Genomic DNA, 27,857 nt, shown 5'->3' with positions numbered 1-27,857 from the left:
TGTTGCCCTGGAAACAAGTGTATCTATCGCTGGTTACAAGACCCAGTTTGCTCACAGCGACTGCTAGCCTTTAAGGAGCCAGAATAAGATATCTTCCTGACAATTGAGTTCAATTAATAGAATTGGCATCCATTATATGCTGCTTTGCTCACCATTATCACTGAATAGCTGAAAGTACAAATATAAATCAAGTTTTGGAAACCATATCATGGTTGTTCAATAACCAAGTATTTTTTGACCAGAGGCAGTGTCCTACTTTCCATTAGGTAACAATGTAGCTGGTTAAGTTCTGTACTAACAGTTGTTTCATAAGAAATATGCCAATCAATCTAAGACAAATACCAGACTCCAGTGTCACAATTTTTGCCCGATGTTGCATGACTTCAGCTCTGTTCCCACAAGGAACTGTATTATTCTGACATACTTTTCTGACATATGAAGGAAACAAGGAAAAGTGCAGTAACCATTTCTGTGCTGCAATATGTAAATATGTTTACGCAGTCATTTTCAGCGTTTGGTATGCAAAGCTAACATATACATAACATGACTTATGTCATTATGTCAAAATCTACTTTCCCCCATATTTTATGTTTACATAAAAACACACAAACATATATCAAGAAAAGGAAAAGTAGCATGTGTCTCATTCTGCACGTCTGTCTTATCAGCTAATCTTAACACAGTATCAACAATCTTATCGAGAAACTAATTAAAGGAAGTGTGAGTGTCACATTGTCATAGGTATGAAACAAGTAAGACAGGCTGGGTATGTCTGCTCTCAAGACAGAATGTAAAAAAATGTAAGATCATGTTTACCAGCAACTAATTTTTTTTTTTTATTATGAGATGCACAACTCAGAGAAGATGTGAGTACATGATTCACAATAAAGAGGGGGAAAGGTAAACTGTGGAAAAAAAGGAAACAAGGAATTTAAAGACATTATGCTGAATTCAGAACTGTTGTTATCTGTAACAATGAAATTGTGACCCTTAATTTCCATTTGTCTGTTACATTGATTCTGTTTTAAAAAAGAATATTACAGCACCCATCTTTTGCTTGTGGGCCAGTTGCACTTCTATTCCAAAAACACAGGTTGAAAGCCATATGCAAGCAAGATAGAGAGTGTAGAAGTTCTTTCTGATAACTGGAGCGTGTCCTCAAGAATAACAACATTGGTTGCTCATAGCTGAAAACAATCTGCTGTATGTGTATATTCAACGCCAAAGCAGAACCATTTGTGACGTTGTCATACTGTAGAGAATAATTAACAGGAAGGTGTTTATGGTGTTGAACAGCTGTACAAAGTATGACTCTGACACCTGAAACCTGGATTTGCGACAGTCAACCTTTGCTTCCTTTAACTACGACAGCAAGATATTGTGACCTCCCCAACTTTCCCCAAACTTAACCTCCTTAACCATGATCAGAGTCTTTTTCTCTATGGCTAGACTTGTCCCTATTGTACCAGTGTAATATATGACTGATAAGCTTTTGCTTGGCCCCTTTAAGCTGCAGATGAATTTTTTATGTCTAGTTTTTCAGTTGATTTTGGAACAATGATACCTAATTAGCCCATGCTAACTAGCTGTTTTACATCATAAATCCAGTCTTATGTTATGAAAGGCAAGTCCAAAGCAGCAAAGACTGCATAATTGGCATTAAAAAAACATTATTTCTCTAGGTCAAGACAGAGGTCCAACACAAGCTTCTTATCTCAGACGTAATCAGTCAGAAAACCACCCTTTCAACACTCAACACTCATTCACTTTCACATACTGAACACATTTAAGCAAGGCACTGTATGTGCTATGATATCATTCACTATAATTTTCGATTTGGGTAACAACATCAGCTAAATGTGGAAAAGTTAATGTAACAGAACATTGTCTTTAATGCACTCTGGTGATGTGCAAAGCCTGCAATCTGTCCATCTTTAGTTCTTGGTTCCTACTGTATCTTTAGCTCCATCTATTAGTCTGTACTTTCTTGTGTATTCACCGCACACTACCCAGGAATCAAATGGCCAAATATTTACACTTGGGTGGCAGCTTTTCCATGAGCTAATCCAATTAATCAGCCCCTTGAAGAGCCACAATAATGCGGTGCAACACAGTCAGACAAAAGGTCTGAGAAGAGAATCTGTTCTAGAAGAGACTTAGAGTCCTTGGTTAAGTGTTTGATTTTTTTCTTGGACTACTCATCCTATAAATGTGAGCACTCTTTACTACAATTGTTTTATGAGTCTTTCTTACTGTGTGACTTGTTGTAGAATAATTGTTAGGTTGTGACTGCGAGCTTTGTGTAGTGATGACTGGAAAAAACAAAGGAGAAACATAGAAGGTGAAGAGATTTCCTTTCCCTAAAACATAGTATGATGTAGTGATATCTGGTAAGATTGGCTGTCAAATGAGCAACCATAAGTGTATTGCTCTGAAATGTATTTTTTGCTGCGTGATAATTCATTAGCGTAATGCTTAGTTTCCAGTCTCTCTGATCTGGCAACCCAGCAGCAAACCAACCCCATTTAATAATACACTGCCAAGATGTTTCCTATTGGCCTTTATTTAGCCAGTCCAAACACTGTAAAACATTATCATAGAGACACACAAACAAACTAATTCACACACATACCCACTATTCCCACAACGAAATGGTCAACACCAGGCAAAACCAGTTTAAAAAGGCCAAGGGACCAGCGTCATTCCTCAAAGGCCTCATTCCTCTCTTGCCTCCTGCCCTTCGCTAAGCAATTTGAGGATATTGATTTGGATCTGCTGTGGTCTGATGAGATAAAATGACAACAAGGAGAAGTAATCTTGTTTACTAGACCACAGACCTACAGTTTCTAATCACACTGAGTGACACCAGGCCATTGTATAGGAGGAATAAGCTAAAGCAGGGCCACATGCTCATTCCAGGATAAGGCCATTTTTAGGCACTGGGGCCATATATAGCCTACTTTATAATGTGACAAAGCAAATTCCTTCAGCATTTGAAAGTCAGAGATTGTAACAGTTAGCAGTAGGTTAAATATATTTAATAAACTTCATTTTAAACCTTTGGTTTCATTCCCTGTCCGCAAACTCCATCAGTTTAAAAAATGTCATTAAAATGAGTGCAGAGAGCAGCAGTGGAGGGAAAGGAACAGTGATGGCAGATGATGGAAAACGATGCAGAAGAAAGTAGGCAGTTTACACAGAGTGAGGTAAGTCATTAACAGTTATGTTGCATTTAGAGCATTAACTGTGAGAATCTGAGAGATACATCTATTTACAGTGTGAAACCAAGGCCTGGTATTGTTAATTACTTTAGCCTCACAGAAACACCTTAAGGACTCATATATAGCATCTATGGATAATGACACACCAACACTAGTGAACATCACAACACTAAAAAGGAGTGTCTATGTTTCCTTGTTGCATCATACATACATAACTGTCTCATGTGGAAAATGCTGATCTTTAAAGGTCCTCTGCACTTAGTGTTCATGAAGCGTATACAGCATATATATATGTATAGTAGATAATTTGCTGCAACTGAATTAGTTCAGCGAGACTTGCTGAAATGGACAGTCAATGAAAGGATAAGATGACCATGTGTAAATGTCAGATGTAAGCTAGAGGGAGGAAGAAAGGTCTTAGTAACCAGATAGATATTTATTACTACTCACTGCCCAAAGAAAGGGTCAGCTGTCCTCATTAGAGCAGGCCTGCCTGTCTTTTGCAATAAGCTTTTTCCTCTGTGATATCCAGTGACGTCATGTTATCTCACCTTTAGGTTTGCTGAGCACATATGCTTTCTTTCAGCACCACATAGCCATACCCTAGAGCTGCTCAGCGCAACCTATGTTTTCCACTGTTGGCCACTGAGCAGCTACACTGGAGAGTTCAGGGATCAGATGCTTTGCTTGGGGGTGTCTGGACGGCTGCAAGAGGGGAAAATGTTGCTAATTTACTTAATTTTTCCCCCTCCAGGTTTCTCTACTCTTTAATTCCTTACAGGCTTCATCACATGCTGACTATGAAAACTCTCCTTCAATTGCTAATGTTTGCCCATCTTCATCACTCACTGATAAATAATTACCCACAATAATACAGACAGGGACACATAAACACACATCAACACACACACACACAAACACACGTTTTTTGCTTTCTCATCTAAGTTGATTGCTTCTATAAATCTTGTATTTATTTCTCAGGAGGCAAGACGATGCCCCTTCACGGTCAATATCCTGTTTTATTGTACTGCTACATTGCTGGCTCTCTGTATTTCCACCCCGGGAAATAGGCAAACACTGCTCATCTTTAATACGGCTCGGTGGTGAGAAAGAAGAGATGAAAATCCACCGTAGAAGCCTGATTTAACACAGCACAAAGGAAGTGCAAATTCAAACCACAGCGACCTACAAAAGACAGTATGTGATGTATTTCACCTCGTCGTTTTGTGCCTGTTGTAAATAAACTAAAATCTCTATTGTCAGAGCTCTGAGCTGCTTGTTGTGGCCTGACCTGACTATTCATAGTGGAAGATGCACAATACTTCACTACCTCACCATAACCGTGTTACTATCAGCATCAACTTCTCCGCTGTAAAATCTGTTCAACTGAAGTAATGAATACAGTAATGTCTTGTCAGTGACTTGCAGTAAAATCTTCAAGGAGTCACGGCTAATGAACCACCTGTACCTGTTTTTACTGGAGTGCGAGGCTTCATTGATTATTTATGATAATCCCCAAAGTTACAAAAAAACTTTAATTACAAAAAAAGTGGGAGCAGAAAATGACGATACATTGAAAAAACCTCCTGCACTGCAGACCTCCTCAGGACTGAGGTAGCACACACTCACACACTCACACACACACTCACAGTGATTCAACATGAGCTCAACGGTGATGTAATATTGAAATGCAGTCTGCTTTTAGTATTACAGCTCTCCTGTCCAGGCCCGGAGGCTCCATGGCTAAAAATTGAATCTGTCTAGCTTCAGGTAACTTCACGCCAACTCAGCTGGACATGGAAAAGCACTAAGCTGTACCTCTCTCTGGCCTCTTTTGAAGGTCACCGTAAATATTGTAAAGTTAAAGGAGAGAGAAGTACACGTGAGAGATAACTTTTTCATGAATATATATTTTTGTTGTGTTTGGTAATGTATTCATGAGAGGCAGTGAAAACAGTAGACAGAATAACATACAACCAAGTATCACAGAAGGGTATTTAATAACCAGCACAAAAAACAGTTAAATGTGATAAACATCTAAACTTTAAGATGCACAAATCAACATTTTTATATGAATGAATCAAATGATCCAATCTTAAATGTAAAAGGATCCCTCATAGTGATGAACCCATAGAGAGCAATCACCCTACTATCACTCTCACTGCTCTCATCACCCTAATTCCAGCAGTAGGCAGCCGTTTTGAGCAAAACAGCTCTAAAACCCCCCCCCTGCTGTACGCTACCTGCCCAGCACCGAACAGCAGACAGGCAAAGTCAGCAACTCGTTGGTGAACACAGTGGAGCATTTAGCATCTACAGGGAGTTGGTGAAGACCAAAACGGATGTGGAAAGATCGTGAATATTGGACTTACATTCATCAGGTGACCAGAAACATGACTAAAAAACAATGCTAATGTTGTTTTGTGTCTTCTGCATGTATAGACAGGAAACTGTTTGTTGACATGTTCACATAGTAATAACCGGCAAATAGGACTTGCCTCAGTGATGCTTATTAAAACGTCCAACCTTGCGGCGAGGTGTTACATGCTTAGCCTGCTATGTCAAAAAGTTTAATTTCTCAACATTTAAATTTAATTGAGATGAAAGGGATCACAGAAAAGTCATGGAAAATTAATTCAAATTTAATTAACAGAATCGTGACTGTTCTCAGTAAATGCAGCTGATCAGTCACCAGTGAAGCAGGTGTTTCTGCATTTCCCCAAAACTGATGATGGATCGACACAGAATGATATTTGAAATTGTATAAATTCTCCCAAGATTATCAGAAATCCTTTTGAATTATAAAATGTTTATTTTCTTTACGCTTTCCTTTTGAAATGGAGAGATGGCATGGCTCCTTTAACAGCCTGACCAATTGTGAGCAGAAACACACACACAAATTGCACACTTTTGGATGCAAAAAACTCCAACTGTGAGGTCTGGCATCAGCTATGGGAATGAAGCTTTTAAGCAGCATACCTTCCTCCTCCATGTGCTCCAAACCCAACCTAGTAATTACATGGAAACCTCAAAGCTAACCTTAGAATACTATCTGGGGACGGGATCATGGCTACCAGCCAGTGTTGACCTACCCTGAAGATACGCCTTCACTCCAAACCCTTCCATCATGTTTGAAAAGGCCCTCTGGGTTACAACTGTATCATGGGTGGAGAGAGATAAAAGGGTGTTTGATTTTTCATGTTTGATTTCATTTGAAGGGAAATACCACTTATTTTCACATGAACATATACCTGGTGTTAAGACTAAATCCCTTTGAGAATGCAGCTAAAGATAATTCCTCATTATCTGTGAGAGTTATGTATTATCATAAACTCTCTCTGTCCTCACTGTCATATTTGTCTGTCTACACAGTGACTGTGCTAGACATTATGCGGAGACAAAGAACTGTACTGCATGTACCTAATATGTATTTTTTTAATCAACTAACTTTTCTCATTAGTGTCTCAAATGATCTGTTTATGCAACCTTAAAGCTATTGTTGTGAATAGCTATATTGTTCTCTGATGGAAATAAATTCATTTAACTTATGTATTATTTACTGCTTCATTTTATTTGTGTTGTGATCTACAGTTTGTAATGTTAATTTCATTGGACTGAATAATACCTAAAAAATACAAAATTCTGTTCTAGTTTTGATCCGTAAGTGAATTAAATGCAATGCAATGAAAATACACACTGCAGTAATACAACCAATAAAAATGCCTGTTCAATGTAATCTCAGTAAATGGGATCCCTGTATAAAGCTCTGCACATGTCTAAATGTGTAGCAGCATAAATTCATTATGGATTAAGTGCTATTACAGCTTTACCAATCCTCACATTTGTCATATCAGTAATAAGGAAAACCAGGTGAATATTTTCAGACCTGTAGAGTGAGAATGGTTTATTATAAAATCCCCTGCTCTGAATTGTAAAGAGAATATGACACAGATTTCTTTCTATTAGTATAATAAGCTTATTGTGCCGTTACAGCAGATGAAGAGATATAGCATTTAATACTGACATGGTTCAGAATCTGCACTTTCACCAGAGAAATATACTATTGTTTCTGTTTCTCATATGACTGCAGCACAGACTACCACACTGTAAAGAATATAGTGATGAATTGTAATATGACATACTGTACAAATGAGGGAATCCACCAAAGCAGTGAGATAACCTCACCTAAAGACTGTTTAGCCTTGCTGGCGGCATGGTTGAATAGGCTAGGAGGTGGGGATGACAATGTCTGCAGTTTGTCAGTTCACCACTTACATCCAGATTAAAATATATCGACCACAGTTGGATGAATTACAATGAAATTTGGTACAGACATACATGTCCCTCTCAGAATGACATAATAACTCTGGTTATTCCCTGACTTTCCATCTAGCGTTAGCATGTTGCTAGCAAGCATCAGCATTTAGCGTGCAAGGTTGACACTTGTGGTTCAGAGTGAAATATGTCAAAATCTATTCAATGGACTGCCTTAAAATTTGGTATCGACACTCATATTCCCCTCAGAATAAAATGCAGTAACTCTCGGGATCCCCTGACTTTCAAGCTAGCTGTTAGCATGTAGCTGGCTAACGTTAGCATTTAGCTGAGCGTAGTGAGCATATCTGGAGACTCTTAGTCTTGTTATTAAGCCTTGTTAGTTCATCTAGTATTTAATTTTTTTCTCTACATCCAGAAAGTGAAAAAATCTGTCTATCGGAGGGTTACTTCTTCAGGCTCAGCCAACAGGCACTCGACCACAATATGCCCATCTCGGGCCTGGCCCCAAATGAGGCCCCTTACCTGGCCCCTGACTCTGGCCCCTCACTTGGGATGTATTTGCCTTTGGTAACCCTACCAAGGGCTGTTTCCTCTCAAAACAAAGCCCCATGGCTCACAGGGGAAAACAATCTCCTTCATTAAGATATGGCAGCATTTATCTCCCTATAATAAGATTTTTTTTAAACTTACTGCATGTTGGAAAAAGAATATTTCTGTATAACTATTGAATCCACAAGATCTCTACAAGTACAGAGTTGAAAAACAATCACTGACTACTGACCTGTGTTGTGTCAGCTGATATGGAACATTAGGTTTAGCATGATTTTGTCGCTACAAAAGGCCTCTGGACAAATGTGCTCCTGTGTTCAGGGTTGAGAGCAGAGCAGCATTGCTACAATACTTGAACTCTCATCATGTGGAATTTTTCTTTGCAGATTAAAAAATTCTCTATATTTCATTAAAAAGACAAACAAAACACATTAGCCTGAAACATAGTCTAACTGTAGCCAGTACAGAAAAAATGCTAAGGACTCAGGACATCACGTAATGTGCTTCTTGCCTACCCATCCATACTGTACAGGAGTCGCCGCTGGCATTGAGCATAACATACTGTACAGAATGTGACTTCACTGAGGCTGACGAGGACAGAAAGTACTTGGACGGGCTTCCCTTCCACCCTGCTGCTTCAGCTCCTCTTTGTTCATAAGATCAAGTGTAGAGGCAAAGAATAAAGACACAGGAAGCCAGTTTGATGTTGAGAAGTATTGTTTTCTGCCTGGCACTCAGTTTAGCTTTCTGTACTTCACCGTGTGTGTGTGTGTGTGTGTGCGTGTGTGCGTGTGTGTGTGTTTGTGGAGGTGCGTCTTTGTGTGTGATGCAGCGTCTTAGAAAAGCCGTCTGCCTGCTTGTATGAATCTAGCATTTCAGTATTCTCTGCCTCAGAGCTTGGCAGTGCTCATCATTGATACAACCCCCACCACACACACACACACACACACACACAGACACACACACACACACACTAACATAGCTGCACATACACACTGCACATATGACATATGCAAGCATAAGCACCCCCACTCTTGCACCCACCTACACACACACACCCCTGCCTACTGGAGTGTAACCATGGAAACGGAGCGCCTTCCCAGTAGGGGTTGTGATGGAGGCAGCAGAGGAGAGGAAGGCAAACAGGAAGAAGAGTGTTCACCTCTATTCATCCATGCAATACATGATTTGATTAAATCAATCACACAGTTAAACTGAACAGACAATCGTTATCAATGTCTTTATATCTTAAAATCTTTTTATTTTAAAATGAATATGTAGTGATTTTTAAGATATTTTAGATATGATATTTTTTTATTTAACACACAATATAAGTAATGTCTCACATCTAAAACTGAGTGTAAACTAATGCTAATGCTAATGCTAAACTAATGCGTCTGCTACAATCTTAATAAAACATTAAAACACACAGGATATTAATCCTGAGTTCATATAATAATGTATTATTCCAGTATTTTTGTATCCTGATTGGGATCAAAACGCTGTTGTTGTAACAGATTTATAGTTTGGAGTCTGTGTGCAGACGTTACTCTTTTCATCATTACATTATTTAACAACATATTTCATTAACATGATGTTTATCATGATCACCATGTGATGTCATGATGTTTTTTAGTGATATTTTTTTCCACATTCATATACACTTTCAGTCTATGTAGATGAACATCTAATATTAATATTGACAAGTAATAACATTATTAAGCAGCAATAATGACTGTTGCTTAATGAGATGCAACGGGGGATTCTTGCTGTTGCGCTAATTGAAAGCTGCTGCAGTCACATGTTTGCTTCATGTTGCTGCACAGCTAGTGTGACGGTCCTGTGTTGTAATATGTCAGCAACAATTAACCAGGTGGCATTTCTTTTCTGGCACAGTCCTCACCATACAGAATGAGCCCAAATAAGTAAATGTTTCAACGTTTGAATAAATGGCTTAAAATATGCTTTGTGTGACTGTGACCCGTGTATTAAAGTACTATAAAACTGGCAGAAGACTGAGCAGAAAGCCACGCGTTCAGCTACATAACAGTTGTGCTGTAATTAATTTGCCATGACTACAAAAGATAACAATACATCTAAAGAATCCACAAATTAATGACAAGCTGACTTCTTTCGCTTTCAATAGCAGCATGGCTTCAACATGAATGACTGAATAAATCTCTTTAAATAGACAATTAAAGTGCTTTTACCATTAAGGTTGGATTTGAAAGCAGTCTCTAACATAAGTGTGACTATAAACCTGTCTGTTGCATGGCTCTTCTTACATACAGTCACGGATATAACACCCATATAGTCTATAAAGAAACTCAGAAACCATGTAAGGTGCTGTGCTTCTTCCTCTCAGTATTCACCGCATGCAGCTATGATACCACTGTGATTTATACAGTACATTTAAAACTCTTGGCAGCATCATGAACTATTTACTACGGTTTTATTAATTATTAAAGCTTTGACATTCAAAGTCCAGCAGTTTGGAAGAACATCGATCACCGTGATGAGGTCAAGGAAGTGAGTGTCTTGAGATAAATCTAGTGGGACATATATATATACTTTTGTCATCTAATAAATCCCAAAGTTACTATCCTGTGGTTGCTCTGCGGGCTTTTTTTCCAGGAAATTGTTGAGCAGAGGTGGTAAGCTCAGCCTCAGATCCTGACACATCTTTTGTGCTCCAAGTACAAAAGGTTGGAGAAAACTTCATGAACGCCTCTAACATCTACTGAAACCCGTTACAACAATCCTGCGACTTTGCGATGCCAATTTGAGCCCCAGACAGGCAGAGTAAATCTTGGCAGGAAGGTGAAACATCAGTGCTTGTCCCATTTCTTGTTACCGCTGCTCGGGTGCCGGTACGGTAGGGAATTAACCATCGCTGCTCGAGTGAATGAACGTGAGTGACTGGAGCAGATGCGTTGCTGCGAGAGGATAAATGAACGCCAAGCACTGTTCCTCTGCATTAAACACCTTATCTGAACACCCGCCGTGCTGCAGGGATGCAGGGAGCACTACTGTCCCACTCTACAGCGTGTAATTAAGTCCTTAGCTACTCACACACACACACACAAGTGAGCGCACATGCTGACACAGACACCTAGAATCAATTTTCATTCATCATCTAGATTCATTTTTTTTTGGGATCTTGACGTCATTCTCATCCCGCTAGCGTTTCCACAGCAACACGGTTAGACTGGACTTTCCATCAGGCTGTTGATATTGGTTTTTAATTGAATAATGACCTTCAATACGATGTTTTCTCCCTGACCGCAGCTGCATGGAAACAGTCTGAACATATTTGTTTTGTTTTAGGAAATTAATTACCCATGATCCCCTCTATCACCATGAAAAGAGATGATCACATGACGCTGACACTTTGAAAAGAACATAAAAGGAGAGCTAGTATTATTAAACTTAGCAATTAAAGCTTTTTGATAACGACTCTCAGCTATTATCATGCTCACGGTGGTGCTTCATGTGGGCTGCGACGTGTAATAACATTTTTCAGCTCCGCAACCCAACCTCCACATTCTTCTTTCTTTCTCTGCGTGTGCTACAGGTGGAGGAGGGTGTCAGTGATACAGCATGTGTGTGTAGGCGACCGAGTGGGCGGAAAGTGAAATTTGGATTCCGCGTCTTCACGTGTGGGAATCCGTCACGTGGCTGAAGACAGAAGGATGAGTGGGCAGAATAGAGACGGAGAGGTGGAGGAGCAGAGAAAAAATAACTCCACGATGCAAAGTCAGTTTAGTGAGAATGTCAGGGAATATGCTCGGCTGTGTCGTATGTCAAGACGAGACATCAAGCGGCATCTAATTCCGCTGCTGACTGACCTACTAAAACTACCTCGAACGCATCCTGAAGTCGCTTACTCGGAGAATTCTTGTACTATATGCAAACTGCTGAGTTCAAACAAACGCTTAGCTTAAAATGCCATGAAGCAGCATTTAATGACAGTGCCGGCGCTCGTATCCAGAGCAGCTTACTGTTAGAGCTGCAGGTAGCTGCTCGGTCTCTTTACTCTTTCACGGTCTGCTTCAGAAATAAAACCAGTATTTATTTTCTTTTAGGACAACTTTTCAAGCCGGTTAACCGCCCTGCTAGATGTCTCTCCCATAAGAACAGCCTCTCTCCTGTTTCTGCTCTTCTTGCTGACTGTCCACACCCCCGCAAAACTCAGCCTGGACAGCAGCTAGAAGTTAAATGATGTCTTTAAATAATAGATGATCCCCCACCTGAGCTGTCATTCCAATGTGCAGCAGGTAATGTAAATGAACTGTGTGGGATAGTGTGTGACAACCTTTTAGCAAACAATAGTAATCAGTGCTTTTGCTTTCCTGAATCTCATTAAATTGATTACAAAACATCCACAATACCTCTTTAATGCCCGTTTATTATCAGTTAGGCTCCTAAAACTAGATCATAATGCTGCACATTTATGCTTCAAGCAGGGAAGGGAGAACGGGATTGATGGAGAGAGCAAATAAAGCCTGAACGGAGGGATGATGACAGACAAGAGAAATTAGAAATGATGGAAGGAAGGGTTTGGTAATAAGTGAGGGAATGTGAAATTGTAAAATGTAAAAAAAGAAGGTGTTTGGGAAAGATTATCGGTTGAAGACAGAAGGAACGAGAGATGTAGAGAGTATGAGAAAGATGAGGGATACAGGATAGGGATGGGGAGAAAAGATGGAACAGCAGAGGACAGAAGGGGAAACTTATTTTCACACTTGCAACAACACGCTCAGTCACGAAACACACACACATTCATGAACTTGTAAAAATCGAGTGTAAAACCCTTGTTCAGCTCTGGACTAGAAAATGTAAAACATTGAGGAAAGAATTAAAAGGTAATCCTGCAGAAAGACAGTAATATGTGAAAATCCCTCGTGTTCACGGCACACGCTGTGGGAGCTGCTGTGTCGACGAGGGAGAGAACACAGCAAAATCAAGCAAAACGCTCCATCTATCCGTTTAGTTTAGCTTTAAATTACACGATCGGAATCAAACTTGGTGAGCTAAAACCTTAAAATGCCTTACTTCTAGATCCCCAAAAAAACTTAAATAACTTTCGAATTAGCATAGAAGGGAAATTAAAATCAGCAAGACTATCCAAAGAGACTGCAGGCATACTGTGTGCTAATCGTGTCTCAACTGCAATTCACTGAGGCAATGAAGCCTCCTATTGAGACTTTGCCCACAAATGATGAGGATCCCTCATTTCCACTCAATAGGCTGCCTGCAAAGTCAAGAGATGAGCTATAAAAGACATGACACACACACACACACACAGGGCAGTGGAAGCCTTCAGGTCTAAGTCAGCTTGTAACCAGTAAAATTGTAGTGGTGTGAAGTCTGTGCTGGAGAGGTAGCTCAAATTTGTAATATGATTATGATCTGCAGTCCCATTCAAAAAAATCCCTCCTACCATTTGCAGAGGCCTCTTTCGAAGGTCCCTCTCAGTGACCAGTCTCTCCTGGTCAGTGACGTAGAGTCCTCTCTGAGCCAGCGCCTGGATGACGGCATCGTGGCCCAGCAGGGGTTTGGCGGCGTCGCTCTTTAGGATGAGGCTGCCGGCCCTGCAGTAGAGGTCAGCGGATAGCAGGAGGCTGGCCACGGGAGGCTTCAGGTGCTCCTGCTCATACTGGTCTGTGTAGAAGGGGTCCTTCAAGTCTGCTGGGATGCTGTCTGTATGATGGGAGGGAGAAAAAAAGGAGCTGAAATATAGTGATGGCAACTTTATTCTATATTTGTAACAAAGTTTGGATTTTCCCTTCAGTGCACAGATTCTCTGCCATTACTTTACTTTGGCAGGTCTGCTCCGATGTTCACAGCCGTACTTTGACAGTATCTTGACATGGACACGTGTGGATAGACCTCCACGTTGCTATAGCAACTGCAGTAGGAGTGGAACCCAATCGATTCATCTAGTCTGTATATATATCTCTGCAGCTTTTAGCTCCCTGGGAACACCCCTCTCACTGCCTGCTTCATCAAAGAGAGGGGCTGTGTTTGTGTGTGTGTGTGTGTGTGTGTGAGCGTGTGTACGTGTCGTGCGTGTGTGTGTCACCTCCAGCGAATTCCACCGCCAGTGGATGTTCGACAAATACTTCAAAAACATTGTGTTTTTCATAAACTGCTTTGTCTTGTTACCTTTCCTGTCAGCGTTCACTCAGTTGAGAGGCAATTTTAAAAAAAACTGCACTTAAAAAAGAGAAAGCTCGACTATTGTCTGGAAAACAAAAGCGATGCAAGACCGTATTTTCCCACAACATATGAAACAATATAAAAATGATTAATTGGTTTCAAATGAGATGCTGCAGCTGTGTAAAAACATTAAAAAAAACACCTGCATGCACTCCAGATGTAGAGCTCATTGCTGTGTCTGCAGCAGGGGGGCAGATGTAAATTTTGATAACTCTCTTTGTTTGTGTGTGTGTGTGTGTGTGTGTGTGTGTGTGTGTGTGTAGAGAGAGACACTGTAGCATGTAGTGAGCCACACTGAAAGCTTTACATTCCCTGACACCACCGCCCATCCTCCACACACAAAAGTCAATGAATCACCTGCTCATACTGACCATAACCAACGAGGTCGTCTACAGATGGACTCTGTATAAGAACAGAAATGCATGAAGCAGCAGCAGTAGCGGCCATCTAGGTTATTATGCTTTTCCTTTACGTATTTGGCTGATGTGCTACCTTATTGATCCCTCCAAAGAAATTAATCTCTTCTCTTGCCCTCCCCCTCCTCCTTCATCCTCCATCCTCTATGAGGAGGTCAGAGGTCAGGCTGAGCTACCATACAACACCCCTGGAGCTGCTAGAAATCATGTTATATTTCAAGTTATATTTCATGTTACGGATGCTTTTCTGAAGCGCGGTCCACTACTTGCTTTCTCTGGTTTGTGCTGTCACTAAAATGTACCTACTTATTAAAGAAGACTTCAAGATCATGTTCAAATATTTTTCCAAGCACAAATGCCAAAAGACTGCTTGTTCAAGCCCCTCAAATGTTAACATTATTCACTACCAAACGACAAATCGAGAAGATAACGAGCAGATGAATCGATGACGCACATAATCGTTAGTTGTAGCCCTACAGAGCTTTAACGTCACATTACTGTGATAAAATATCTTGTAACTACCTACAAGAGCAAGATTAGATTCACATTTAATCATATATTGATGAAGTCTGACTTCTGTAACAAAATGAAGCAAAAAGTTAAATGCTTTGACCAAGTGCGTCTGTAAAATACTTGTTAATTACACAGATTTGCTTCCACCACCCAGATTTCACCGAGCATTCGAAGAGCCTCGCTACTAAGACATCTTCTCTGAGCTCTCTGCTTGTGAAGTAGAGTCGTATAATACATTAGATATGTGCATCGGTGTGTGATGTTTGATAGTATTTTTCTAACAGCAGATGATCTGCTACACAGGCCGCATCTACCACACTGCGTATTCTTGATGCGCTCCTGCATCGGTGTAATGAGGCAGATGCATGAGAAATATTGAGAGCAGCGTAGGCAGGGATCTGGATATGAGCCCGCTCTCTCTCTCTCTCTCTTTCTTTCTTGCGCTCTCTCTCCCTCTCTGGAGGGCTGTATTTTTGGAATCAGCCCATTTCATTCAGTCCTGATTGAATATACACAGAGGATCTGCAAAGGGATCTCATGTTTGTGCGGCTATTACAACACGGCGGCGAGGAATAATGTGGTCTGTTGCTACAAGCAGCGGCAGAATACCGTTCTGTCTGCACTGTTCAGACGACAACACGATGTATTGGTTGTATTGGTATAAGCCATTTGAACACTTACTGGCCAGTATACAATAATTGGGATCAAAAAGGAAAATAAAGATGAATGGCAGAGAAGACAGCAAAAGCACAAAAGAATAATCTTATTGACAAATTGTCCTATAAGAAAAAAAATTACAACTGTTGTGGAATTCAACTTCCGCTTATTTTCAACATAGTTTGACTACTGTATGTATATTTTGATTGAATTTACATAGAGCTGCAACAATTAGTCAATTAATCGATAGACAGCAAATTAACTGACAACTATTTTGACAATCGATTAATTGTTTTGAGTCATTTTTTTGAGAAAAATGCCCAAATGATCTGATTCCAGCTTCTTAATTGTGAATATTTTCTGGTTTCTTCAGTCCTCTGTGATAAGAAACTGAATATCTTTGGGTTGTGGACTGTTTGTCAGGACAAAACAAGACATTTTTTGGGCTTTGGAAAAAATTTGATTGAAATTTTTTCACCCTTTTCTGACATTTTATAAACCAGACAACTAATCAATTAATCAAGAAAATATTGATAGTTGCAGCTTTAAATTGACGTGTCTCACATATGTGTAAAAACACATCACTCAAGTCAGCTGTTTTGTCTTTGTTTTCATCGCTGTGCCATATTTGCTAATACCGGTTTTAAAAAATGTATAACATGATTGCAGCTCAATGAAAAACATTTAGCTACTGTCATGGCAACGCTGAAATGAGCCACTGTGCGTCACATGCCTGAGGATTTTATATAAGTCATATGGGAAATAAAAGCAAAATTGGGACACTTTCAGCTGCAGTGTGAAACTCAGCCAAAGTTTGTAGGCTATATGGTGACAGTAGCCTCAGTGTGACACACATACTACACATATTCTCCTTGAGCTACTTCAGATGCTCTCAGATTGAGATCCTTGGAGATGTTCAATATTTTATTGTGCTTTAGGTGAAATAAGGTTTTATAGAGAGGCATCTATTTCAATATGAGATCAATAAATACATAGGAAATTGCAGATTAAGAAGAACCGATGGAAGAAGGAGAAATGTTTGGAAGATTATCTTTGGAAATATAATAATCTGACTGTATGTTAGCTTAATAAAAGCTTCAGGGTGCAGCATGTTTTCTTCTTCTGGCCAGGAGCCATGCATTTCAGCTTTAATTACAGCTCTGGGGATATGGAAGTTAAAAGCATGATGACAGTCATACAGGTTTTTCTACATTTATGGTCCAGAAGAGAAGTGATCTCGTTCTGCCTCTCTTTTCAGCGTCGCCACCTTCATCAACCCGACAGTAGCTCTGACACTGAGAATAGCATAATGTGCTAGTCATGTGCAGTGGGGTGTTAGCCTGGCGTTTGAAGACACTAACCTGCAAAATAACGTCACACTTGCTGGAATATCAAATGGTAAAATCATTCTCAAGCTAAGAAAGCGAGTGAAATGCTGTGTTTTTATTCAGATATGTGACATGATGTACCTCTTTACCAGAGACATGTGTTGAATGTCTGCTGCTTGTATTGGGGGAAAATCAGACTTGAATTTGTCACAGGTCACCAAAGCTCAACGTCAAAATGGTATGAGATGGTGCCAAAGATGTTGGTGGAAGGAGATGAGTTACTGTTACTGTAAATCCATGTTGTTGTACTTCCTACTGATGGACAACAGGGGATGATAAAAGTCAAAGATTACTCAAAATATCTTTAATTCCTAAAGGTGTAGCCTAAATCCACCAAGTCTGAGCAATAAATATGAAAGGTTACATATATCCACATGAATCTCATCATATTAATAAATCTCAGTTTTTGGACATTCACAAACAACAGCATTAGATTTCAACCCATCTATCTATCAGGGCTCAAACTGATACAATGCTGTGATACGCTTCACTAAAAAAAGAAGGCTGCTCATGAAAATGCATTAAATCTCATTTCTTCATCATCTTTTACAACTTAATGATGGCTTACTGTTTGGTCATTCGGAATGAATTGAATGGGGAATGACATGTAATTCTGAGTCGTTTCTGCGTCAGCATCTCTGATTAAGAAAAGCGGTGATTTACAACAGAGCCTAACGAGAACGACTAGATGTGTAGAGACGAGATAGCATCTCTGCTCAAACACCGCAATTCATTTACTCATTGTGGATCTTTTCATCGCTTAAGTAGATTTTACCCAGGAGACATCAGTCATGTCATATGTTAGGAATCGTACAGAAGGGGTTTTTTAAAAGGCAAAAAGCACTGTTTTCTGTGGATTTTTGTCTCTTGATGGTTACTAACATTATCATTTATCCTAGATTACTGCTAACAAGTAAACCCTTTGTGTGCTGAGATGTATAAAAAAAAAGTCCCACATGTGATGCCTCTCTTTCTAAATTTACCTTGAATGCAGTATGCTGAAGGTTACATCATTTGGGACACCTTCATACCTCCCTGTATCTAAGCTGACTGCTCCATTTGCATCATGCAGGACAACACATTTATTGATCACTGGGATCCAGAAGAGGAAACCGGTTTTTATCTTTCCTCTGGAGAAAATATGTATTGCTTTTCCAATAGGCTATTCATTTATGATGGGAGACAGCAACAAAAAAAAAACTAAGTTGATTGTGAACCAGAAACGTTTTAGCCTAATGGAAAATCACTGTGATAATCCTAAAGGGAATACTATGTAATACTGCCTCAGGTGATCAATGGTGAGTCACTGTGTCTATTATCCATCACAGGTTTTAAATTTGTTGTAAGGATTTGTTTTTGTGCTATTCAAAATTTATTATAGGCATGTTATAGATTAGTCATCATCATAAAACGCTGTCAAACATGCATTTGAAAAAGAAAATGAGAAAATATGAGAAAAATCTTCATGCAGCGTGCAGGTAAGTGGAGGTACAGTGATGCACCTACCTGTCCCATATGCTTTGGCCACCAGCCATGTGAGGCTGCAACAGATTTTGGCTCGGGAGAAGTCATAGTGCTCGAAAGACTTTATTGCTGGAGCAACAAAAATCTTCTTAACATCCCTGACGTCCTGAACTTCACCCATATTTGTCCCTGAATTGTTTTCTTCAACCTTATGCAGCAGCACAACGCGAAAGCATCCCACTACTGGAATTTCGTGGAAAACAAAAGACCGGCTGTAAAATGAGGAGATGCGGTGTGTTTCCGATGATTATTCACAGGTTCATTCAATGATGAAATACTAGTCTGATTGTGGTTATTCGTCCTATTCTGTCTCCTTGTGCCACAATGATTCGTTAGTCTTGGTGTTTTTCATCCATTCTTCTCTCTACCAGTTGAGATGGGCTCCGTCGGACCAAGCTGTGAAGGTTTCCTTGGATTTCAGAGGAAAAACTGCTCTTCAGCTGGAATGAAAACAGAAATGTTTCCATTCTTTGTGTCCTTTGGAAGAAGAAGGCTTCTCCCTTTCATGTCCATGTTTTATTGTATGGGTAACCTATGTGTTTCGCATTCCCTCCTCTGTTAGTGCCGTGGTGCGGTTTTCCTGCTGCACACTGTGGCTCTCCAAACCCTGCACCGTTGTTGCGGAATGCGCATGCGCCCAGGATGCCTTCAACTGCTGTCAGGAATATTAGCTTTTTATTTCAGCGTCCGTGTTTGAACCATGGAGATCGGTTTGAACGACTCAAAGATGTCGGGATTTTACTACAATGTCGTTAATTTGGTAAACCTAGCCAACTCTGACTTTATATTAACTAATGAGTGGGAAATCAGCAAAGCTTTATCACGATATTTAATTTTGGCATTGTATTGTATCGTGCTGCTAGATAATCATCATGATAATGTGCTGGCGAGGACTGTATACATTTCTGTGACACACTGACCCCATGACAGAAGGATAATTTGAATTGAATTCTTATTTAATATCAATCATAATGACTGTACATTTCCAATTATTGAGTTTACGATAAGCGTTTGAATACCGCATGAAAAGAGGACAGCGTGCATGCAATTAAAGGAAACAAAGCTAAACAAATGTTCATTTTACATGTTAAAATTCACATTTCTCAAGAAGACAGTCAGTTTTTAAGTTGCTGTCTGTTATATCGTCCTTATGATCGTTATATTTGTATAGTTGTATTGTATAGCCCATAGATCTACAACCTATGTAGCCACACCCACAATGTAAAAATATGACCCAAGACTGACTTTAAATGTCTATGAAGCTACAATTTAGGGTACAAAGACATACGTACAAAAACATTTTAATAGTACCTACTGCAAAGAAGCCCCCTGTATAAACACACAGGTAAAATACAGAAAAATATTCAACGAACCACAATTCCCGACGTGCAAAGCAAATGTACGTCATAAGTTTGCGTCGGTGGCTGTTTTGAACAGTTGGAAGATTTGACGCGAAGAGGTGTCGGTAATATGTAACTTTAGTTGAATAAACACACAGTTAAAATATTTCTTTGCATTTACAAGTTAGCAGTGGCGGAGGAGTGTTATGTAGAAAAACGTGTTTTTCGATACCATGTATGAAAATACGAAACCCTTCGACTTTGCACTTATGTGTCGGAATAACGTTTACACTTCCACAAATTGATATGTATTTCTAACTGTTAAAGCTGTAATTTACGGTACGGATTTTTATTTTAGATTTACCAAAAAAAACCCCGAAAAAACACAGGTGATTTATAGTTCTTCGAAGATGACTTTCAACCAGTGTTTAGGAGAGAACTGTGAAACTGCAAGTCAATTTCATCTTTATTGATATGAAATTTCTTGACTTAGTTATGTTAAATATGCTGCATTCGCCCAGACATAGCAACTCCCCAGTATTTTAAAAAAGTTGCACCATATAAACCATGACCTCTATAATCTTGATATTAGCTTAACTTGTTTATATCTGTTTTCTGGTGTTCACAGAATACAAGTCTGTAAAATGTTCATGCCGAGAGCCCTCAAAGTGAAGAGATCAGCAGAGAGCTCAAACAATGCTTTGAAGAAGAAGAAAAGTAAGGTTGGTGAGGAGGAGAAGAATGATGAAGGTAGTTCAGAGACGCCTGGTCAGAAGGAGGAAGCATGTGAAGACACCAAAACATACGATGAGACAGTACAAACAAGTGGAGACTCTGCAGCTTTGACAGAGAGCCCACTACATAAAGAGAGACATGAGTCTTCCTCAGGTGATACAGAGGAAGAGGAGGAGGAGGAAGAGGAGGAACCAGTTAAATCATTCAAAAAGAGCCAGAGATGGCCGGAGCCAGGGGAGCCCATCTGTGTGATGTGTGGTCGCTATGGGGAGTATATTTGTGACAGCACTGACAATGATGTTTGCAGTCTTGAATGCAAAGCCAGCCACTTGGCTCAAATGGGAATGGGGATTGGGGCGGATGTGTTTAACCGTAAGGACACAAATGGAGACGAAAGGACTCAACCTCAACAGCCTGCAGTTGACACTGGTGGAGCAGATGAACTTAAAGCACACTATGTCTACAGGGAAGATCGGTTCATATTGGGACTAACAGACGAGCAGGTGCAGCGGATTAAACAGGAGCTCGGCATTGAAACCCAGGGGAGAGATGTCAAGAGACCCATCGTAGAGTTTGAACACTGTGGCTTCCCTGCCACGCTGAGTGGCAACCTGAAGAAGGCCAGCTACCAGGCACCTACGCCAGTCCAGATGCAGATGGTACCTGTTGGTCTCAGCGGCAGGGATGTGATCGCCAGTGCTGACACAGGCTCAGGGAAAACTGTGGCCTTCCTGCTGCCAGTTGTAGTGAGAGCACTGGAGGTACAGTAAAGCAATTCATATCATGATTTTTCAGTAGTGCTAGATTTTGCATGACATTCATACAAATAGTTAATGAAGGCACAAAGCTGCCAGTTCATACCAGTAGAGGCTATTTTTTAATGTATAGGTACATTAAGTAAAATTAATCAACAACAGGATGCTGAAGCCATAGCAGATACATGGAATTCAGCCATCATTTTATTATTTACACTTGTGCATTTCCTACTGTGACATGTCCAAATGTTTTCAGCAAAAAGGCCTATGCTGGCTATATCCATCTGTTAAAGTAATGGCTTTTAGCTAAACATGTATTGAGATGCTGTGTGTCTTGTTTTTTTCAGAGACCAGTAAACAGTGTGCGTAGCCCTGTTGCTCTCATCCTGACCCCCACCAGGGAGCTGGCCATTCAGATAGAGAGACAGGCCAAAGAACTGGTGATGGGCCTCCCAAACATGAGAACCGCCCTGCTGGTGGGCGGCATGCCGCTTCCCCCGCAGCTCCACCGTCTCAAGAGCAGCATCAAAGTACATTTACTATCTTTACAACAATTCTTCCCCAATCAAAATATTGTCTTACAAAATTATTTAACTCTTCAGCTTTATTCATCATCCTGTTCTTCTTCTTATTAATCCCCTTCAGATTGTCATCGCCACACCTGGGCGACTCCTTGAGATCTTGAAGCAGAAAGCAGTGCAGCTGGACCAAGTGAAGGTTGTCGTGGTTGATGAGGTATGACCATCACTGTGCAATTCAGATTTGTGGGTGGTTCAGCACTTTAAGGGCTTCAACAAACCTTGAAAACACTGTGGCTGTTTAGAATGAATGACATTAATTCATTAATTAAAGTACCAGTACTTGACTTTTTTTCCTGGTGAAAATTTACCAACCAAACACAGTAATGATTCTTTAGACTCTCCATCCAAGAATCAGTATTTAAAGGACCAGTGTGTAGGATTTATTGGCAGGATTTTAGTTTTGATTGCAACCAACTGAATACCCCTCCCCTTTCAAGCATGTAGGAGAACCTACGGTAGCCGCGAAACTGGCAAAAAACATGCAAGGCCCTTTCTAGAGTCAGTGTTTGCTTTGTCCATTCTGAGCTACTGTAGAACATGATGGTGCAACTGGTGGTCTCCGTGGAAGAGGACCCACTCCCTATGCAGATATAAAGGGCTCATTCTAAGCTAACGAAAACACAACAATTCTTAGTTTCAGGTGATTATACATTAATGAAAACATAGTTATTAATATTATATTCCATACAAACTGGTCCTTTAACATCCTGAGGAAAATCCTGTCATTTGTGGTGACATAGCATCAGTTTAATTTAATTGTATTAATTAATTATTTTACTTTATTCATTATTTTTATTTTTGATTTTAACTTTAAAATAAAATATTTGGCTCGTAGTTTTAAAATTGTGTGTTTGCATTGTATTCTGTAGGTGGACACTATGTTGAAGATGGGCTTCCAGCAGCAAGTACTCGAGGTTTTGGACCAAGTCACCGAAGAGCACCAGACTCTGCTGGCGTCGGCCACCATCCCAACAGGAACGGAGGAGCTGGCTGCTCGGTTGGTTCGTGACCCTGTTCGCATTGCTATTGGAGAGAAGAACCAGCCCTGTGCCAACATCAGACAGATCCTTCTATGGGTAGAGGAGCCCTCCAAGAAGAAGAAGCTGTTTGAGATTCTCAATGTAGGTTATAAAATTGATTTTTTTTTATTTTTAATGGTGATTTGGAGAGGTATGTTAAAGAAGCATACAGTCTCTTTTTTGTTAGCAAGTCTAATTCTCACTTATAGTCTCAAAAGAGATTTTGGGTGGAGTATCACTTTTAGGACATTTACACTGAGAACATAGGCTTTCTTTATGTGGTCAGCAGTTCAATTTTCCTAGTTTTTGTAAAAGACCAAGTCTAATTGTACTCTGCAGAACAAGGAGGTGCTTTGGTAGAGACAAACGCAGAAAGCAGGTTATTATCTAAATTTTAGTTTATAGTAGATTTATCACTCAGTCTCACTATGCGGTGGTACCGGCTAGGTATTTTATTAACTGACCGTTTGAAGTGGGAATTCCTTAAGCTCCAAGGACTGGTTTCCCCAGTACACCATATTTAGACAGCCATGCAGCCCTGGCCCCTGTCTGGAGGAAATGGGTGGGCCCTAAGCCATGGCCCCACTCCAGGAATCCCAGCAATGGCTTGCACCATTTATACAGGACAGAAACAGTCTGCTTTACTTAACACAGTGAATAAGTGTTGTTAGACCATTGTGTGGGTAACAGGAGCTACATTTCTTTGTAGAGGCATGTACTTATTCATGACAGCCGTTTGGTTTTTCAACCTGAAGTATAAGGCTACTGTCACTGACAATGGTTAAGTTCCCATGGGATTGGAGGGGTATTAGGGTGGGATTTGGATGGGACACTCCAAGAAAAACAAATATCTGGAGTGGAGAGGAATAAATGAATACATTTATAGTAAATGAATAAATAAATTAGGACCATTTAATAGGAGGAGAAATTTTCACCCATTTGTCACTGTACAGTCAGGCCATGTTTAGCTTTAGCTTCTGTTGCATCCTCTGGTGAATCTTTTTTAGTTGTTCTAAACTCAAAATTTAGCTTAACAGGTGGACCTGATCTTTTTTTTTTTTTTTTAAGTATGTCAGCCTGCCCTACTACTTATAAAGTGTGTGTTGCTGGCTGGATAGTCATAACTGCCATCTGCTGGAATTTAAAAGGAATGTGACTGAACTGTATCAATGTCTGTAACACGTACTGAAAGTCTCTGACACACAATCTTAGACATTGTGTCCTGAAATGTTATAAATTCATAGAAATTCATTGTGATCTATATGATAAAAAATAATTAAACATCAGTCATTCTTTTAAATTGAATGTTAAGTATTATGGAAATTTGTCAGATGGCCTATTAATTATGATTTCCAAATGCAGACAGTTACATAACACATCACATTTTTTTGTGAAGTCATATAATAAAAACTCCAGCTTTGATAATTTATGGCTGAATCAGTATATACATTTAGTATGAATATCTGTATATAGAAATGTTAAAAAAGCACCTCATCTTGCTTCTTTCTCTTATGATTTCTTTGTGACTTTTCAGGACAGTAAACTGTACCAGCCTCCAGTGGTGGTGTTTGTAGACTGTAAACTGGGGGCTGATCTGCTGTGCGAAGCAGTCGCCAAGGTGACAGGCCTCAATACCGTGGCAATCCACTCTGACAAGACCCAGTGGGAACGCAACCGCATCCTCAGGGTGAGACTAGCAGCAACCAAGACATGCACAGTCAGATGGATAAAGAGCAATGCTCCCATGTTCAGTGTCCAAGAGTGCTGCTCCTCAATTACTTAGAGGAAGACCACAGACGCCTAGACCTGAGACCTAACAGTTTTTCTTCCTCTTTTTTTTTTTTTTGCAAAGGACAAGAACATTCCCACACAATGTTTTATCTACACAGCATTTTTTTCTTAAAAAAAAAAAAAAAAAATCACCACGGCATCATTTTATTATCTTTTTGCTGCATAGCATATTTAGTATCTTTCGAAAATTTTGGATCTTAACTAGAAATGTCAAATAAATGTTTTTTGAACATGACTTTATAAAAATCGACTCACCAGTTGGTTCATCAGAGTTTGTAGTTAAAACACTTCAAATCTAACAGTTGTAGAAGAAATTAATGTCAGATAGTGGATTAACCTAACTGTAGTTATGTTTATGTCAAATTTTACCCAGTGAGCTCCACAGAATCAAGTTGCTTTGCTAATACCACTGTTATAGACAATGGGCCTGAACAAAGCAATAAGAGGAAAATAAGAAAATCCTGTGTGGGGTTCAACAAACTCTCTTAACTGCCTGAACTTGTTGTAAATCGCTCGTTTCAGCCTGATGAATGACACGAGGAGGTTCATGAGGAGGTGCGTTTGTGTGATGGGCTCATTAGTATAATCCACGCCCCTAAAATTGCCATATAAGTCTCCACATTCTGCTCCGTTTGTGTGCGAGTTTCATTCACAAAACGTTCCCAAAGAATAAAAAACACCGTCAGCTTCAAGTCCTGCTTTCAGAAATCAGAAGACAAACGCATAACAAATCTATGAGTGACAGTAGGAGACCTGACGCAAATAGAAAATGTGAATCCAGCTAAGATGTCATCAGAACAGCTCTGTGACAGAAATAAAGAGGGAATGCTTTGACTTGAAGTTAGATGCTAAAAAAAAATCTTTCTAAAGCAAAGCGCTCCGTAATGGGAAGCGGTCATGTGACAGTCACAGGGATCTTAGAGGAGAATATTACAGTCTACAGGAGTTGATGTTACACTGTCAGCTGCAACACAAATTGATACTGACAGACACCTGCAGAGACACACAGAGGCAGCTGTCAGAGTCAGAGAAGTTTCCAAGCAACTGCTGAAATGTAGAAGCTGCTGAGCCAAAATATGGCCATTAACATGATAAAATCTAAAAAAAAACCTTGCAGTAAATTGGCAGCCATGATGAATATATGGTCAACAGAATATACATTTTCCATTAAGTTTGTTTTACTTCTATATTAATTTTTCTGTTAATTTCAGTATCATATTTAAACTCAAAATGAGTTCAGATTAGGACATTATAATTGTAAGTCAAACAAGAGTTTCTCCCCAGTGAAAAAATGCAGAGATAATCTATTCATGACATGTACGACAGGTCTGGACCGTTCGTAAATCTCATTCATACCATTCGTTATTTTAAGTACAAAAAAACTGATGAATGCTACAAATGTTCTGAAATCACTCGTACGTGCATCTTAACAACAAATTTGTTCATACAAGTGCTTCTTTCATGAGGCCCAATGAGTTTCTAGGTCTATTTATAATGTTCACAGTCCATGTAGAGTTTAGACAATGTTTACTATGTCTAAGTGTGTAATATTCGTTCTTTTACATCCGCAGGGACTTCTGGATGGAGACTTTGAAGTGGTGATCAGTACAGGTGTGCTCGGCAGAGGACTGGACTTAGTTAATGTCAGATTGGTGGTTAATTTTGACATGCCAAACACCATGGATGAGTATGTCCATCAGGTTAGTGATACCCACAGTAGAACATGTTTAAGTTCAACCGCAGAGTACATTAATAGTGAATAATATTTGGTGAATTCCATTTTGCATCGTTAAGTAAATACAGTATTTACATTAATATCTTGTTGTCAATCATTGTTAAATTAGGGAATTTATTGCAGAAATTGATTGTAAAGTTAAAAATTTCCAGCAAATAATACATTTGAAATATTGGCTTATCTACAATTTCACCCGTAATACCCTGATGTTATAAATATATTACAGAAGGGACAATTTTTTATTTTTTTTATTTTCCCCTCCATTTCTTCCCATCTAGGTGGGCAGGGCAGGTCGGCTGGGACACAGGGGAACCGCCATCACCTTTCTCAACAACAACAACAAGCGGCTGTTCCTGGAGGTGGTGAACAGGGTCAAACCTACAGGGTCCATCCTGCCCCCACAGCTCCTCAATTCACCCCACCTTCATGAGCAGCAGAGGAGGGAAAGACAAAAAGCCAAGCTGGAGTCTGAGGACACACTGGTCACCAAGAACAATCTCATAGATATCATAAGGAAACATGACCGTCGCAAAAAATAGTGTGTTCTGCCAGTCATGCCTACAATGGCCCTGTCTATTTATTGAGCGAATGTTAAGCTTGTATGGTTTTAATAAATAAACATAATTTTTTGTTCGCTGAAAATGTGTAATATCTATTCACATAGGGCAATCATTCTCATAGTCGTTTTTCACAGCAGATATTTTGACCTGTCATAGTAGTAAAAACACAGGTGTTACTTATGACATTGTGTGAAAAAGGCCTGTAATGGCTACATCTAGGTCTGTATTTCACTCTTGGGCACTTAAGCAGCACCAGTGCTTGTTGACATGATAGCTTGAAGTATAGACAGGTCCTCCAGCTGAGGATCAGCATATTGACACTGCTGCTCTGAAATTTGTCCTGGACATGTTTTTTGTTTGAATCATTTCATTAGAGCATTGGGCAGCAGGGAGGTCTTTAACTGGGTGGTAAGAGGTTTGACCTATGTCGCTTGCAAATCCTTTCTAGCTGACCATAACCATTGACCTCCCTAGGGAAGTAAAAAAAACAACACAGAATTCCCCTCTGAGTATATTAAGTATCACATTAGATGCAAAGTCCAAACTCAGTATAGGTCTTCTGTTTTTTCAACC

At 39.8% G+C, this 27,857-nt stretch overlaps 2 protein-coding genes across 10 annotated transcripts in view; one reads left to right on the top strand and one right to left on the bottom strand.

The window, feature by feature from the left end:
• Window positions 1-19,397, bottom strand: part of camsap2a (calmodulin regulated spectrin-associated protein family, member 2a) — a 49,762-nt gene extending 30,365 nt beyond the window's left edge. For 3 of the 5 annotated variants that reach the window (XM_042417020.1, XM_042417021.1, XM_042417022.1), the window contains exons 1-2: window positions 18,751-19,397; window positions 13,492-13,751 (exon numbers count right to left, since the gene is read on the bottom strand). In XM_042417020.1, the coding sequence (XP_042272954.1) occupies window positions 13,492-13,751; window positions 18,751-18,889 (399 nt within the window). In that variant the 5' untranslated portion in view covers window positions 18,890-19,397. Of the gene's footprint in view, window positions 1-2,253; window positions 2,308-6,313; window positions 6,364-13,491; window positions 13,752-18,750 lie in introns of those variants that run through there. The other 2 variants (XM_042417023.1, XM_042417024.1) reach the window with 2 other exon arrangements.
• A 623-nt stretch (window positions 19,398-20,020) lies between these two features.
• ddx59 (DEAD (Asp-Glu-Ala-Asp) box polypeptide 59) lies at window positions 20,021-27,366 on the top strand. Of its 5 annotated transcripts, none has more exons than XM_042416397.1 (8): window positions 20,021-20,113; window positions 20,737-21,604; window positions 21,946-22,128; window positions 22,244-22,333; window positions 23,049-23,300; window positions 24,733-24,885; window positions 26,561-26,689; window positions 27,003-27,366. In XM_042416397.1, the coding sequence occupies exons 2-8, from the start codon at window positions 20,753-20,755 to the stop codon at window positions 27,261-27,263; spliced, it is 1,920 nt and encodes a 639-aa protein (XP_042272331.1). In that variant the 5' UTR covers window positions 20,021-20,113; window positions 20,737-20,752; the 3' UTR covers window positions 27,264-27,366. The 5 variants fall into 5 exon arrangements, with proteins under 5 accessions (XP_042272331.1, XP_042272326.1, XP_042272328.1 ...); XM_042416392.1 differs by lacking the exon at window positions 20,021-20,113 and adding an exon at window positions 20,137-20,233; XM_042416394.1 differs by lacking the exon at window positions 20,021-20,113 and adding an exon at window positions 20,171-20,227.
• Window positions 27,367-27,857: the final 491 nt, after the last annotated feature.

Source organism: Thunnus maccoyii, chromosome 7 (genome assembly GCF_910596095.1).
Source record: "Thunnus maccoyii chromosome 7, fThuMac1.1, whole genome shotgun sequence".
Classification (NCBI taxonomy): Eukaryota; Metazoa; Chordata; class Actinopteri; order Scombriformes; family Scombridae; genus Thunnus; species Thunnus maccoyii.
Note: the sequence above shows the minus strand (reverse complement) of the source record. Positions and strands in the feature narration are given on the sequence as shown.

Excerpts from the sequence above, each read along its gene's own strand:
- ddx59 (XM_042416397.1), top strand. The coding sequence starts at position 20,753 with ATGTTCATGCCGAGAGCCCTCAAAGTGAAGAGATCAGCAGAGAGCTCA. Across the intron at positions 21,605-21,945 it reads TTGTAGTGAGAGCACTGGAG|AGACCAGTAAACAGTGTGCG; the intron begins GTACAGTAAAGC and ends TGTTTTTTTCAG. Across the intron at positions 24,886-26,560 it reads AACGCAACCGCATCCTCAGG|GGACTTCTGGATGGAGACTT; the intron begins GTGAGACTAGCA and ends TTACATCCGCAG.